General features: G+C 34.7%; 1 protein-coding gene across 2 annotated transcripts in view; it reads left to right on the plus strand.

Annotated features, from left to right (window-relative positions):
* LOC126882402 (GATOR complex protein WDR24) overlaps positions 1–17847 on the plus strand; it is a 53851-nt gene extending 36004 nt beyond the window's left edge. The window contains exons 9-12 of one of the 2 annotated variants that reach the window (XM_050647335.1): positions 4118–4306; positions 9569–9756; positions 16789–17055; positions 17114–17847. In XM_050647335.1, coding sequence (XP_050503292.1) covers positions 4118–4306; positions 9569–9756; positions 16789–17055; positions 17114–17404 — 935 coding nt within the window. In that variant the 3' untranslated portion in view covers positions 17405–17847. The remainder of the gene's footprint in view (positions 1–4117; positions 4307–9568; positions 9757–16788; positions 17056–17113) is intronic. The other variant, XM_050647336.1, reaches the window with a different exon arrangement.
* Positions 17848–18145: the final 298 nt, after the last annotated feature.

Here is an 18145-nt window from a genome sequence, read left to right on the forward strand (position 1 = left end):
TTTTGTTTATTTTATAATTATCGTAGTTAAAAGTATTAGATATTGTTTTAATTGGCAAAATCACAGTACCAAATAAGCTTTAATCCATAATAGTTAAATAAATCTAATTTAGAAAAATAAAATTGTGTTGCGTGTTAGTTTTGGCCCGATTCATATGCGTTTGGACTCATAATCTAGTCATCATTATATCGTAAGTTTTTATTTTTCGTCCTCCTATTGTTGTTACACCTTGCCATTTCTCAAAAACTTGACTCGTAAAGTGTTCACTGTATATATTGAACAAAATGGGGAATATTATACATCCCTGTCGAACTCCAGATTTCAATTTAAGACTTAAGTCTTAAGACTTAGTAGTCATCCTTGACCTAAGATGGTTGATTGGGTCCTCGGGTAGAGTTTCACCATGTTCCCAGAGGTTTAATCCCTGAACATCGGCGTTTAGCTTTTTTAATTTTATTTTAACATAATGTAGATTTATTTATAATCACAACCATTGTTTGGTTCTGGGGCTATTTTGCAAGTATTCAAATTCACTGATGATGGGCCGATATGTTTGAAAACGTTCTGATGAATACATTTTATTGAATCCATTGGGATTTTTAAAATTTTTTAGTAAATATACCTTTTACATAGAAGTGGTTTTTACTTCATGTTCCAGTTTGTTTTACTTTTAGTTATATTGGCTAATTATATTAGACCTGGTTACTGGATAATTGTCAAGGCCATAGCCCAAAAAAAGAATAAGAAAAAGTAAGATTCAGGTTATGTATATTATCACAACGTAAACATTGTAGGTATGTAGTAAATAAAATTAATTATTAAAATGCAGTAATACAAACAAAATACAATTAATTAAATTAACTTTAATAATTGCATATCATATCAATATTATGGAGCAACATATAATTTTTACAATTTATAACACAGCATTTGCGAAATCCCATGACAGAAATATACGTCAATTTGACAATATGAAATATTTAAGAAATATGTTAGAAAGTTGCAAGGTTTCACCGCTACTCGCGCACGATCGTTTCTCGTATCCCCTCCAAGTACTTGCACACAGCGAATAGAAAACATGCCTGAATGAATCAAAAACAGATTTCTAGTATTTATGGGATGAACCCAAGATAGTTTTCGTCGTTGCCTCATTCTCCTTCTTCGAAGGCGACGTAATATTACTGTTTGAACTACTACATTCATTTTCAACCACATGGGTCTCTACACTGATGACTCCACAAGACGCATTCAGTGTGAAAGTTAATGACTGACTTGATTTGACTGGACTTGACTCGACAAGACTGGATCCGATTTTACTCGCTTGGTGCGAAATGAAAGGTAGAAGAAGCGCGTGTGTACTCAGCGCTGGCAAACAAGCGGCGTGAATTTAGCGACGCGAAGGTTACATTTTTTAAATTCTAGCTTTTTATCGCTGCCTAAAATTCTAATTTCAGTATATTGGCGAGCAACCGCAAAGTGGGCGACGCCTGGTGGCAAATTTGAAAAGCATCAACTCGAGGAAAACATTGACTTTATCATTATTTTTTTTATACATATTTTCGGTCAATTTATGTTGTAATTAACAATGAATTCGACTTAAAAAAAACTGTTGCAATGTTCCTCAGTATTCATTCCTATTATACTCTACGTAACGACGTAAACTAACTAATGCCAAATCACACATTTTGTTAATTTAAGGCCATCGGTACATAATTCGCAAATATTTTACGGCTATCCCTACTTTTTCTGTCTTTACACGGCAAATTACGTGTAGTAAAATTCACGCTAGTGTGGATATGTAAACATTACCAGAATGTCATTCTACTTGACAATGTCATCATTAACTTTAAAGAGATGGCTTTTGAATGTTCTTGGATAACTGTTATTTGTGTAATTGCAAATTATTAATTCAGTTAATAAATGTGACTATTTCATTTATAGGAGATTCTGACCAATAATAAAAATTAAAGCGATAATCTTTGATAATATCCCGTCGTCAAGTATATTACGTCAGATGCCCTTCGTTGCTACGAAAAAATACATTCAGTGACATTAATGACAATTACTGTTTTAAAAGTTATAAAAGTGATGACTTTCAACCGTCAAATATAACAACTGTGCGTTTAACTGTAGTAATTTGTACTTACATAAATAAATTACAATAAAATTTTGGTTTTGAACAGTTTTATTCATGAAATAATCTCAGCAAATTGCACTCGATCTCTAAAATTATTATCGAATTGCTTCCCTCTTGCCACTTTGACATAATTTTTAAAACTGTCAAAGTGTCACTCGGAAAAAATTCGATAATTTTAGAGCTCTTGTGCAATTACTACTGATTATTTCATTCATAGGAGAGTCTGACCAATAGAAAAATTACAGAAATCTAAATTAAATCGATAATTTTTGATAATTTCCCGTCGTCAAGTATATTACGTCAGATGCCCTTCGTTTCTACGAAAAAATACATTCAGTGACATTAATGACAATTAATGTTTTAAAAATTATAAAAGTGATGACTTTCAAACGTCAAATTAATATTTATAACAACTGTTTGTTTAATTGTAATAATTTGTACTTACATAAATAAATTACAATAAAATTTTGGTTTTGAACAGTTTTATTCATGAAATAATCGCAACAAATTGCACTCGATCTCTAAAATTAATATAGCATTTTATAGCTCTTGTGCAATTACTACTGATAATTTTTTCACTAACTATATATTCAGTGATTGTAATAATTTATACGTACAACAAAAACTAATACTCAATCGAGAAAAGAGGAAAAGTGTTAAAGTGATTTTTTAATAATATATTGTTACTATGGAACGCTTACATTTTGAACATCTTTAACAAAAAAATACTTGGATCACAGAATATATCCTGATGTATTCTCTGCTTGGATCTTCCATAAATTATAAAAAATAAATAACTTGTTATTAGGTTCACGTCTTAAATCAATTATTTATCAAATACACTATCAATATTATTTAATCAACAACTCAAAATATTCACGATGCCATGTCAAATATTTAGAACTGTCACTGTTTTGTCATCATATTCTATTTGACTCAGTGCGTTGTATGACAAAGATAGCTAATGTTCGATTTGGAAAATATCACCACGGACATGGGTCCATTTTTTTCGAATCCTGAAAAAACTAATAAATATTTTTAAAAAATTTAAACGCAGAATGAAAGACTAAATTATTATCTAGGGCCGAAAGTCCCTTAGAATAAATAAAAAGTTTCTTTTGAATGAGATATTTGAAATGAAAAATCACTCTACATTTTCTCTTAGTTTTTCACCCCTGTAATTTATTAAAATAAACATTATAGAAGTTTTCAGGGACTTTAGGCCCTCGGTAAGAATGTAATCTTTCATTCTGCGTTTAAATTTTTTAAAAATACTTATTAGTTTTCTCAGGATTCGAAAAAAATGAATCCCCATTTGAATAGCATTACAGCCGAAAATACGCACCCATCCCCTTAACGTTTCTATTAAACGTAGTATTTTTTAATGTTTAAGCGACTGCAAAATTAAATAAATAAATAAAATTCAGTATATATTCTGTACAGTATTCTGTACAGAATATACATTGTTATACAAAAGATTCCGACCACATCATAATTTCCAAAATACAATTTTTATAAAATAAATTCACCTACTTAGTTTGCAGAAAACTGTTATCTGTTAGTGTAAAATAAATTGTGGTGTACCTGTTAACTAAATTAAAAACAAAATTAGAAATTTTAGGATAGATTAATAATTTTTAAAACGCTGTGTGCTTATCGGGGGGCCAGATGTTTTATGAAAAAAAGGTAAATAAAAACATATCAGTAGTTAGCATCAAATTTTAATGAATGCATACAGATGGAACATAATTTTGAGTCGTCTTTAACCTATAAGATGTCTTAGTGGCAAAACTTAGTGGTTACTTTGGGAAAACACTCGTATAAATGATTTTAATTTAACGTTTTAGAACTGTGAGATCAAATGACAAAATGAATTGTTTTCCTCGAGTTATCGTCCATCTTTGAAATTTTGAGCGCCTTCTGTCAGAATTTAATTTTGCGAATACTAGTTTCATTGTACTAAATTGAATTCATTTTCAGCCGCTAGCGATACGCAGGCTGCTCAGTTTAGCGGCGGTGACGACGAGACCGAAAACGAAGACCAAGTCGACCACATGGGCACTTACAACGGCTTCCCGACATATTTAAACATCAGAAGCGGCCTCCCCAAAGGAGATTTCTCTTTCGGCGAAAACGAATTAGACATGGAACTTGACAGTTTGACTTCAGGTTAGTATAGTTAACCAGTCGCATTTCGTTATTTTGTTAGGTCTACGACATTCACTTCGGGTATGGGACGATTTGTCTGCGATTTGAAGAAAAGTGAGAGGTTTGGAACATTGCATGGTGTGAGTGGAGTCAATTGCATGGGGTTGGCTTTCAGGAGCGCAAATCTGGTTTGGCATGAGGCTTTTTTAAATATTAGTGCATGTGATATTTATTTATTTGTTTTGATGAGAAATAAATATAAATTTTTATTTCATCTAATTAAATCTAAATCTTTGTTCTCTGAGTCATCGGAATATCTTTGGCCTCGGAGGTCTCAATGCCTGACCCCTTTGGACTTCTTTTTGAGTGGCTACTTAAAAAAAGGTTTAGGTTTATCTTGAGAGTCATTGAAATGTCATTAATTGATACGTTAAGTGCGTTCGCGGCTACAGTTGACAAATTGTCGCCGACAATTTCTAACCTCATTAATATACCGTTAATAGATAAATATACAAGGTATATTTACGTTTAATTAATATTAATAACTAATTATTAAATTATACTAGGTAAATATACCTTGTATATTTATCTATTAACGATATTATTTATATTATTTTAAAGTGCGCATGCGTGTTCTGACAATTTATCCAATTTTCTGACAATTTCAGGTACCCGCGAACGCAACTACTGATAGATCTTTTTAACACTTCATTTGTCACTGAGTTATGTGGACGGAAAAATTAAGAAAATGTCAGCTTTTGTTAATTTTTTTCTAAGGGAAATACCAAAAATAGAATAAACAAGCTGAGAATGCTAGTATTATCATAACGAAAACTTTATTTATTTACGTATTTAAATTCATCAATCACGTTATAGTACATAAAGGACGTCATGGAATATATTATTGGGTAAACAGCTCAAATAAAAAAATAGTATGCTGCCATTTAACATTACGTTAACATTAATACAGTAGGAAAAATGAAAGAATACCCATGAACGAACATATAAAACACGCTGTATGTTCCTGTCACCGTGTCACACAAAAAATTGGCCAGCGCAAGTACATGTAATAATTATTGTTACATGTACTTGCACTGGACAATTTTCTTACAGCGTGTTTTATATGTTCGTTCATGGGTATTCTTTCATTTTTCCGACTGTAAATAAATTTTATTTATTTGGCGTTTCGATTTATATTTGACGTTTATTTCTGTCAGCCGAAACGAATATACTCGAAGGATTGTGACGTCACAATTTTCGACTTTGAGATCGGTTGTGTCAGGAAACAAAACTACACGAGTCCATCGGTAGATCGGCGCCAAGTATTCAGGAACACCAACGCACAAAGGAATGGACACACTTTGCGAATTTATAGACGAAATGTTTTCGTTGAAAATCTTACAGTGAATTATGCTTGTTTCACCATACACTTTGGTGGTTCCAGGATACGGCTTCATTTAATCACTAATCATTGGATGGAACTTCTAGAGATTCCAGACTAAAGCTGCCACAGGAAACCACGGAACGGAGGGACACTGTTTAAACTCTTGTCTGACAGCTAGACATCTTTCATCATCTTGATAACAAGAGACAAACCAGAAATTAAGAAAACCATAGTATAACTCCCTCAAAATGAAAAACACAAACACTGTCAAAGAAACACGTATGTTGACAAAGGTGTGCTCAAGCAAGTGAGGCATCGTTCGTACCGGGATCATCTTACTGTGGGATTACGAACACTCGATACGAATCGTATCCGCCATGTTTTACTGTGGCGCCTTACGGTAAAACATGGCGGATACGACTCGTATCGTGTGCTCGTAATCCGGGCACAGAGTGGCCACACCACCAAAATCAGAATTCGACCTGACATCCCATCCCGACTGCCAAAGTGAAATGTTCCTGGCTGCGATGCTCCTAAACTTGGATCTTAAGTGGGCCATTTGGTTATTTAAATCATATATTATTTTAAAATCCATACGGGATTGAGAGACAGGCGAAATAGAAGAAGGACAGTACATATCTTGTTAGATGAATTTGGCAGCACAAATAAACATTTAGATTATGCTTATTCGAAAATTTTAAAACGCAATTCTCATGGTAGTAACTTAAAATATTATGAATTTTTATGATATACAGAGTGGACAAGAAATGCTACATTATGTAACTTTACTAGTTTATGTAACTATAAACGTCATATCAAAATAATATTAACGTAGTACTCTTTAATTTTTTAGCCCTTAACTTACCTAGTTAAAATCAATGTTATATAAATATTATAAATTATATTTATTTCTCATCATATTAGAAATATTCGTGGTTTATAATAAGTAGGGAGGAAGTAAACGCAAATTAAATTATATCTTATACACGGTAGATTAACAATCATGCTGGGGGAACCAAATACATTATAATAAAAAGTATTTAAAAAACTTCTATACTTTAACTTCTGTGTATCCGTCCAATTCCGAGGCTTCTGTTCGGTTCTATGAGCATTGATTCTTTTTACAGTTGGTAGTCTGCTAACCTTGCTCACCAACCCCCTTTTCGGAGGACCATTTCTCCCTTCCTCGTCAGCCCCCACCTTGACTTCCACTGGGGTTGGTTACCCAATCTCCAGCTAGATTGCTCAGGTTTTCCAGGGTTCACTCTGGAAAGCAGCAAGAGTAAGTGGTTGCCTCCGAGAAACCATAATATGGAGAAAAAAATATGTGACCACGGAAAGCAAAATAGAAGTATACAAGACAACAGTAAGACAAAGACGAATCAACACATCAACAATGTCGAATGGAAAGTATTAAGATCGATAGAGGGCATATCATTAAGAGACAGACAAAGCAATAGAAGTATACGCGAACAATGCAAAATTCAAAATATCAACAGGTGGATAAAAACCAGAAAAAAATTGGAATTAACATGTAAACCGAATTGGACCAGATAGATTAGCGAACATCTGTAAAAAGAATAAGCCGTATAACAGAAGACCCGTTGGAAGGCCGCCGAAAAGATGGAAAGACAATGTACAGTCAACAAAAACTGAAACAGAATAAGAGGCAGACAAACAGGAGTAATCCTAGTCGCACGAAGAAGAAGAGTTTAACTTCTAACTTCTAAAACTTTGCTTCTACACAATACGTGGAACATGTAACCCTTACAAAGGTTATTGGCTAGCTCAGCCTGGCGTAGGTCCTGTGCTGTGCAACAATGAATCACTTTTCCAAGGATATAAGGGAGGTTAATCAATAAAATTCAAACGTAACTTAACATATTTATTGACCCTGGTAAATCAATCAGATACACATTATTGCTATTTAATATACTGAACAAAGGAAATCGAAGATTATTAACAAAAGAAATTTATTGTCAAGGAAGCTAATTTGTTCAGTAGCACTTTGCTAACGCCTGACTGCAAGAGGGCTACTTATCTTTTGCGTCCGTCGAGGGATCTCCGTTGCCGTCCTCGGGTCTTGGAGGGACTTCGGCTCCACGTAGCCTCTGTTGACTGGAGGTGTTCGGATGCAGGCCCTTATTGTAGTTGCGTCGGCACCGGTGCAGAACGGCGGCTAGATTGTACTTTATGCATACAGCATGGGAATAAGCTCTCCCCAGCGACCCAAATAAGTTGGGAAAAACTTCTTGTTGTAGATATTATTTCATTTGTTTTACTTGTTTCAAGTTTTATTCGGAAGAGCACAAATTATATGAAGGCACTCATTTTTAAGTGGTTAACATATTGGAGAAAAACTAGTACTAACGAATTTATTTGATGGTCGCTAATTACAATAAATAGTTCGGGTTTTAGAAAATTATTATTTGAAGTACTTTAGAGGAATAGGACAGGAGCTAGAACAATTGAAGTGCTGAATTTAATTTTTGAATAGCGAATGGGGACTTAATTTGAAAGGAAAGACTACAGAATGAAATGTAAACTAAAACGAAAAGGCTTGGAATGAAAATTAACTCAAATGTCAAAGAAACAAAATGAAGAGCAAATCTATATATGAGAAGTAAAACACAAAGGAAGACAATAGGAGAAACTATAGTGTAACAAAATATTACTTTTGACCGACCGTCGTATAACAGGTCCCATCTCCACGCAGGCATTCCACGACGATATTTCTAGATATGACGCGATGTAGCGGGACGGAAAGACGAGCAATTCTAAGAACGTCTGGACGATAACTAGAGATGGGCAGAATTTTCGAGAAATAACGATGGGCTATAAATTGGAACTGTTTTTGTAAATGAGTTCAGTGTATAATATAAATTCGTCTGTACAGTTATATAAATAAAGTCGTATATAAATACGAAATCGCTCGTTTTATTACAATAGAAAGGAGATGGAACATCGTAACGTTACAAACAACAGAACGAATCTTCGTAAATGAAACAAACGGGCTCCGATCCGACGTCGATGACGGTGAACAGAAAATCATTGTTAGCAGCGTTGGAATGGGTAGGACGATGGAAGATCTTTAGTCAATACCCAAAGCCCGTGGCAGTGACTGATCAATACTCTGCCCAGTCGAGGAACAGAAGCGATCAATCAATACTTGGAGGTGGATATACCGTATTGAAACAGATTGATTTTTAGTTTGCGTTTATTTTGTTAATGTATTAATCATATGGTTCTTTTCATGAGCATTTTTCAGTGCGTCACAAATGATAGAAAAAAAGGTTAGTCCGTGATAAATACACATTTATGACATTTATTCTAACATGACATTTTAGTTAAATCTGACAGTTGTCACATTTTATTTGCAATTTGGTATAAAAACAAATCAATTTTGTTTATTGCGTTTATAAAATGGTATTTTCTTTGATTTGTATAGTCTTATAAATTGTACAGATTAAATTTTTTTTATATAGAATAATATAATATTATTTAATATGGCAATGGCGCTAATAATATAATATTATTTAATATTATATTATTAGCGCCATCTATTGACAACTAGATTAAATGTTATAAATGTCACCGACGAAATGTAATCAGCGACGTGCGTTTTTTCTGTCACATACAATTTAATGTGTAGAGAGAAATCGAAAAACTGTGACACACTGAAAAATGCTCATGAAAAGAACCATAACATATCAATGTATGTAATCATAACTTCTTGTTATGTTGTGTAAAAACCGCCAATATTTCTACGTGTTTCTTATTTATTTACATTAACTCTTCTAGTTTAGTCTTCACTGCATGCCTATACTATTGGAACCAGTGATCTTAATAAGGAACTGTACTGATCAAAACCTAAATTCGCCCTCACTTGATATGTGAAGGTGATTGTTATTTTTTAGATTTTCATTCCGGCTATCGTGGCTATAACCACGTAACCTCCGACGGTCCCGAGTGGATTTTGCCCAACGAAGCGTTTACTATCCGACACGAGATTCAGGATCGGTCTCCTCCTCCTGAACAGTTCCCGAACCATCATCATTCGCCCGATATACATGAAGATACGCATACGGTAAGTTCTTTTATTATTCCACTCGATCGTATCTCAACAGACGAATTACTGTTTAATAGTAAATTAGCCAGAATGGTCCATAGCCCGATCAGGGAACACAAAATTTTACGAAAACCTCCAAAAAAATAAAGGAAGGATGAAAATTTGGAAATAAGTAGTTTAAATTGTCTATTATTATACAGGGTGTCCATAAACTCTACCGACAAACGAAGACAGGAGATTCTTCAGATAATTCTATCAGATAATTATCTTCATTAAAAATTATCAGAAAATTATCTTCAGATAATTTTAAGACAATTTAGCTCAATTCGCCTAGTCCGAAAATGCTTCCTAAAGGAGCTAGAGCTCTTTGAAGATGGCTTCTTGTAATTAGTTTTTCTTAAATACCTCCAGAACGCTTCAATTTAGAAAAACGAAAATCGGTACGTAAATTTATCTTCCAGAGATAAATCGATTCCATCCATTGCCAATTTCTAGTACCGATCATAGGCGTCCGTTTTGGGTAGGGCTACCGTTATTTTATCATATAACTTTTTTGTCTTTAACTTTTAAGCATTTTTGACAATGGATTATTAAATTGTGAGGTATTCTAGTACTAAAAGGTACTCTTGGTTTAAGTTCGTAGGACACACGGTTTTCTAGAAAAATCGAATTGAAAATTTTTCGTTTTTTGAATTTGAATAAAAATTGAAAAAAAAATTGAAAAAAAACGGTGTATATTATCAACTTTAAGCAAGAGTAACTTTTAGTACTAGAATACCTCATAACTTAATAATCTAGAGTAAAAAATGCTTAAAAATGAAAGACAAAAATGTTATGCGATAAAATAACCGTTGACCTACCCAAAACGGACGCATATGACCCGTACTAGAAATTCGCAGTTAATGAAATCGATTCATCTCTGAAATATAAATAAACGTACCAGTTTTCAGATTTCTAAATAGTTTTTTTTTAATTTTTTTTTTGGAAATTCAAGAAAAGAAAATTTTTAAATCGATTTTTCTAGAAAACGGTGTATCCTATCGACCTAAAACAAGAGTACCTTTTAGTTGTAGAATATCTCACAATTTAATAATCCAGAGTCAAAAATGCTTAAAAATTAAAGATAAAAAAATTATGCGATAAAATAATTGTTGCCCTACCCAAAACGGACGCCTATGACCGGTACTAGAAATTCGCAATGCATGGAGTCGATTTATCTCTGCAAGATAAATATGTGTACCAATTTTCGTTTTTCCCAATAGAAGCGTTCTGGAGTTATTTAAGAAAAACTACTTACAAGACGCCATCTTAAAAGAGCTCTAGCTCCTTTAGGAAGCATTTTCGGACTAGGTGAATTGGGTTAAAATATCTTAAAATTATCTGTGGAATCTCCTGTATTCGTTTGTCGGTAGAGTTTCTGGACACCCTGTATAAGAAAAAGTTTACAATTCTACATCCCCTCCATTTTACAAAAATTGAGAAATACGGGGTGAAAAATATTTCCTCCTGAGTGAAAAAATATACGTTCAAAATAGGCCCGGAATTGGATAAAATGACTAATTCTAAGCAATTTTGTTCTATAGTTTTTTTTACTAAGTCACTACTTTTTGAGTTATTTGCGAGTGAATATGTTCATTTTTAACAAAAAAAATATGTTTATGGACGGTTTTTCGCAGATAACTCAAAAAGTAAGTATTCTAGGGAAAAAAATATTTTTAGTAAAAATATAGCTTATAAAAAATTGAAAAAAATGGTGTACACGTGAGGTCTGCAGACCCAGTATAAGGAGAGTTGTAGCTAATGAAAAGTAGGTTCTTCTTCGTCAAATTCCAAATCGAATATTTCAATGTGAAATAACCAAAAAACAGAGCACTTTTCGGGGAATATTCATTACATCGGAGAAAATTCGGGGAAAAAAATTTCTAACATTAAAAATAAGTGAGTTACCCTCAAAATATTGTTGGTCCCTTTTATTTTTTGGTACAAAAATCGCGAAAATCACCCCCTAATTAGCTTCCCAAATAAAATTAATCGTAACCGCTTCACAAGTTACTTTACTTATGTATTGTTTATATTATCTATAAGTTTCATTGGTTCAAAGTGCTCAGTTTTGAAAAAAATTGGGTTTAAAATAAAACTTTTTTTTTATTTTGAAAAAGAAAAATGGAATTGTTCATGGAATTAACTTAAAAATTATTAGTAATACCAAAAATCTTAAAGAGTAATACAATGTACGTTTTGCTTTTCTGAATATTTTTCCTTTTTTGTTTTTTGTTATACTAAAATTGATTATGCTATGACTGTTCAAAATGTGCCTAAACTCGTGATAAGTTACTCGTTCAAGCCATTTTAATTACAGCTTTTTCAAAGATAAGCACTTTGAACCGATGAAACTTACAGATCATATAAATAATACATAATCAAAGTAACTTGTGAAGTGGTAATGATAAAATTGATTTGTGATGCTAATTAGGGGGTGATTTTCGCGATTTTTTTACCAAAAAAATAATAGGGACCAACAATATTTTAAGCGTAACTCACCTACTTTTAATGTTACAAGTTTTTTTTTTAAACAGAAATAATCCTTTTTTAAACACTTTAAAAAAGTTGAAATGAATTTCCCCGAAAAGTACTCCGTTTTTGGGTTATTTCACATTGAAATATTCGATTTGGAATTTTATGAAGAAGAACCTACTTTTCATTAGCTACAACTCTGCTTCTACTGGGTCTACAGACCTTAGGCATACACCATTTTTTTTTTTTCAGTTTTTTATAAGCTATATTTTTGCTAAGAATATTTTTTCGCTGAAATACTTACTTTTTGAGTTATCTCCGAAAAACCGTCCAAAAACATGTTTTTTTCTGTTAAAAATGAACATATTCACTTGCAAATAACTCGAAAAGTATTGAATTAGGGAAAATACCCTATAGAACAAAAGTTGCTTAGAATTAGTTATTTTATCCAATTCCGGACTTATTTTGAATGTATATTTTTCACCTTCGAGAGGGTGTACTCCCATCTATTTTTGAAAAATGGAGGGGATGTAGAATTGTAAACTTTTTCTTATATAATAATAGACAATTGCAACCACCTACTCCCAAATTTTCATCCTTTCTTTATTTTTTTGGGGTCAGATTGTTCTTTGATCGGGCTACCACTAAACAGGTACTTTAGTTAAACATCAAGAAAAATTATAATTAAATATTTCTTATTCTTCTTACATTAGACCTTGTTCTTGTCGGATCGTAACTAGTAATTTTTGGTCGTAATCCGGAGTAGACCCCGAAACACGGTGTCAGAGGATGGCAAGAGACTCGATTTAATAAAACGAAACCGTTTATTTTGTTTTTACACTTTATTATCTTTTACTATGTTGTTGGGGAGATGTTTACTGTTCCTCACCAGTTTTGATTAGCTGAGTAGGTTTTTTACTGTCAGAATAGTCGCTTGGCTATCTGTATAAATGTTTATTCTCTTTGTCCTGAGATCTCCATCCATGATTTCATCAATGCATGCCACCAAAGCAGACACCAAGCAGACAGCAAGCTCCAATCTACAGACACCGAATACTCCCGCCCTTTCACTTCCGAAGAAGTCACTATTGCTCTCAAGGATGTAAAGCCCCAGGTTTTGACAATATTCATCCCGAATTCTTAATTAACTGCGGCAAATGTGCGAGAGAATGGATAGCCCAGTTTTTCACTGACATTATGAAGACCGGTATCATACCACAGGAACTCAAACGCTCGAAGGTCATTGCCATATTAAAACCAGGGAAACCAAATGATAACAACCCTAAGAATTACAGACCAATAGCCCTACTATCGGTGACGTTTAAGCTTCTAGAGCGCCTTATCTACAATAGAATTAGCCCAAAGCTGCTTGAAACAATACCGGTTGATCAGGCAGGTTTCCGACCCAAAAGAAGCTGTGCAGATCAGGTTCTTTCACTTACCACATTTATTGAGACAGGGTTCCAGCGAAAACTTAAAACTGCAGCCGCATTCATAGACCTAACAGCGGCCTACGATACAGTCTGGAGAGAAGGCATGATATACAAACTCCTCCGTACAATTCCCTGTAAATCCACCGCTCGAATAATCAACAGCATGCTAGCCGACCGAACGATTCAAAAAACTGAAGAATGGACTGCCTCAGGGATCTGTCCTGGCTCCTCTTCTCTTTAGCCTATACATCTCTGATATACCAGAAACCAGATTAAGGAAGTTTGGTTGCGCCGATGAATGGGTCCTTGCAGCAAGGTGTAAGTCATTTGAAGAAACAGAAGAAATCCTCACGGCGGACTTATACATAGTGGGAAAATATTTCCGTACATGGAGGCTCCAACCAAACGCTACGAAAACAGAGGTTTCCAGTTTCCACATAAATAACAAGCTTGCAGGAAGAGTACTCAATATTCGATTCGAAAACACCACACTCGCCTACAATAAAACAGCAAAGTACCTTGGGGTGACTCTTGACAGAACCCTATCATTCAAGGAACATCTGATAAAAACAGCGGAAAAACTTAAATCCAGAAACAACATCATCCAGAAGCTGTGCGGCACAACATGGGGAGCATCGGCTTCCACCTTGCGATCATCTGCCCTGGGTCTAGTCTTCTCAACTGCGGAATACTGCTCTTCAGCGTGGCTTAACAGCCCACATATACATAAAGTAGATGCCCAATTGAATAATACAATGAGAATGATTGCTGGAGTTATCAAATCCACCCCTACGCAAGGGCTCCCAGTACTGAGCCACATTCCACCACCCAAACTACGACGCATACACGCACTCACTAGTGAGTACAGAAAGATAGTAGATAACGAGAACCTGCCAATCCATCAAGATATAAATGCCGCCAACGGTAACCGTCTACGCTCCAGACGACCACCAATAAAAACAGCAAAGGTTGCTGTGGAAAATGAGTTCAATTTGACGACAACATGGACTCGAGAATGGATGGAACAACAAAATAGCAACTTACCCTGCATCACACAAAAACCACCAGGCTTTGACTTACCACGCAACACATGGTCTATGCTGAACCGAATCAGAACCCAACACGGCAGATGTGCACATGATGCACAAATGGGGTAAACGACCATCCCCACTCTGTGACTGTAGGTAACCACAAACCATCTATCACATCAAAGAACAGTGTCCCACAAGATCATATCATGGCAGGTCAGAGGATTTCCTGATGGCGACTCCAGAGTCGATAGACTATGTAAATAAATGTAAAAGTAAATGTGTCAGGTCCCATACGCTAAATAAAATAAAATAACCAAAGCAAAACATTCAGCCTGTAACACATTTGTATGTTGACCTAGGTTTTAAGATTTATTATAGTTGCATGTTTGACCAAAGACTCCTGATCCAGTACCATGAGCAGTTTTAGATTCATCAGTGAACCATATTAAGTCCCCATTAATATTTGGGACTTTTTGTTCTCTAGATGGTAAAATTGTGTTAATCTTCTCAGTGAAGATTAGTTGTGGTGTCATCATATCTGAGATCATCATAAAGATGGATTCCTCAAGTATAGTCCCAATAGTATTTGTGTGGCTATTCAATATATAATTCGGAATCGCAACTATTGTTTGCTTTAAATCTCAGGATGATGATAGAGGCTACCGCTGAAAGCTGAAATATAATTCCAGCGGAGTGAGACCAGTGATATACTCTAAATATGCCGTTCCTGTACTATTCAAGTCTCCTATTAGTTTTTCTACCAAAGTACTGAACCATAAGTAACTGTCGGTCGTATCACTGATGGGTATAACCAACAGATTACATTTGGTTTCAACCCCCCAGATTTTACCTACAACTCATCTGCAGTTCCAGAAAAGTGCTCCAATTAAGTTTGGAATCCAGGTTTACCCCTAGATACTTGATCTCATGGGTTATTTCTAGTTCCTCAACAAACAATTTCAGCTTGTTCAGTCCAGCAAGCTTTCTCTTATTAGTGAAGACTACTACAATCCGACAAGTGAGTGCTGGCGGGTTGCGCGTAGAAGAAATTGAAAAGTGGAAGGTATTGCTCATTTCTATTGCTGTCGGCTAGGAGTTCACGGCGTAGTGAATAATATCTACTAACGTAATTTTCAGATCCCAACTAAATTTTTGATACGGCAACCACGCATTTGTGACACCCGCGATTAAGGTCATCCGCCAGCTCTCGCTTGTCGGATTGTAATTTAGTCTTGGAAGGGTTAACAGAGAGGTTCTCTTTCAGACACCAATTTTCTGTGTAACGATGGGCATATCTGCAACAGTACTGGGAAATTTTCCTGTAGTCACTATGACAATGTTGTCTGCGATACTCTGAAACCAGATTCATTGGCTGGTTCATTGGTCAAATATTACACAAACTAGAATAAACTGATTTTATATTATCTCATCAAGGTTAGGAACAAAACTGGAATATCTTACAACAGAAGCTCAGTGAACAGAAGCTCACTTAGCGTTCTGCGCAGCGAATTCTCGTACCGTTTGTAAGACGGAGATAGATTGATAGTACAGTGGAACCTCGATAAGTCGGATTAATCGGGACCGCGGCCGATCCGGGTTATCGAAAATCCGGGTGAGCCGTAGAATATAGTAAAAATTAATAAAACACGGTATCCTTAGAGATAAACTCCATTATAATTGCAAAAACATGAAATACATTATGCACAGTACATGTGAATTAAGTACAGTTATATACAGTATTGTTCATTCCTTGGTAAAAATTTCAGTCAGTTTCGGTTGTCAATATTAAGTTTTTATTATTGAAATGTTTGTCTGATGAAAATCGGTCCGAATTAGCCGGACTTCCGGGTTATCGGAGGCCGACCTAATGGGGTTCCACTGTACCTCTGCCTCTGTGATACAATTTGCAGTTTGCATAGGCACAGAATACGATATTCGATGTGTCTCAAAACGCCAAGAGAAAAATCCTGACTTTCTTGATATTTGCTGATATCATTTTCTTTTTCAGCACATTTTTTCAAAATCTATTCGGTTGCAGACCTGTGTAATCACGCGTATAATTTTATTTGCAGCATTTTCAATATGAGGAAACATCTCCAACGTTAATCTCAGTATCGAAAATTCCTAAGAAATCATTATGGGATCCAAGCAGTCTTGTAGTGGAGGCACTGAGACATCACGCCATTTTAGGCGACATTCAAACTGCTGCTTGCATACTTATAGTTTTAGGTGATTGTAGAAAGTTTTTAAGGCAACTGGATGAAGCAACTCAGGAACACTGGCTAATGGGATACATAGAAATCCTCAGTAGTTACAAATTGTGGAACATCGTTACTCAGGTAAGTATATCATTTTAATGGGTCATTGAATGAACAATTCTAACGGATTTTTTTACAGGTGATCAAATTGTCTTGGTTACCATCAGTCTATCAGCTCAATCAACAAAGCACACGCATCAACACCAATTGCGGCAAATGTTCAAAATCGTTACAAAGAGTCGGATGGTTGTGTGACAGATGCCATTCTTCAGAATACGCCCTCTGCAGTATTTGTAATCAAGTAGTCAAAGGATTGTACGTTTGGTGCCAGGGTTGCTCACACGGTGGACACTTGGCTCATATGCGCCAGTGGACATTGAGTAATAAAGTGTGTCCTTCAGGTTGCGGTCATCTATGCGAATATGGATGAAAGGTGTTTAGAGTATCACAGAACATCAAATTGACATAGGAAAGTATGCTTTTGAAATTATGATGATTTCTAAAGATAATTTACATATTGAATGATAGACATGTTCTTGAGATTACAAAATGAACTATCCAGATAATGCAGAAAATTTAGACCAATAAATGGCAATGTACATTTCAGTACTGATAATTGTACCTTGCTCTGATATGATGGCATAATGATGATGACGCTCTGATAAGCGTAAAGGACTAGGAGAAGAATACGCGCTGTTGCAAGACTTGAAATATTCCATTTTACTGATTTAAGAAAATAATATCACATTCACAGCACATAATAATGTTAATAATAAGAAAATAAAGTAGTAAAATAAACCATAGGCATTATTATTTGGTTCACATAAAGTCATGAGAACTTCCTCAAACATAACCTCGAAAAATTCATGAAAATCAGATGACGATAACGACCAATGACGGCAAACGTAGGATTAAATGTCATTCATCTGCGCAAAGGACTAAATTTTTTGATGCGCCGCCACCAAAGTTGAACAAAGAGAACGAAGGATTTCGCGGAGTGACCCTACTGATTCTTTAGCATTATACTGTGGTCAAATTAAGTTACTAATCTCTGTAGTTATCTAGAATAGTTCATTCTTTCGATAGAACACTTAAAAGATTTAGTTCATTTATTTTACTTTTCAATCTTTACCTGTTACCTTAGTCAAAGGATTGGTTGTTTACAATATAT

This window comes from Diabrotica virgifera, chromosome 3 (assembly GCF_917563875.1).
Source record: "Diabrotica virgifera virgifera chromosome 3, PGI_DIABVI_V3a".
In the NCBI taxonomy this organism is placed as follows: Eukaryota; Metazoa; Arthropoda; class Insecta; order Coleoptera; family Chrysomelidae; genus Diabrotica; species Diabrotica virgifera.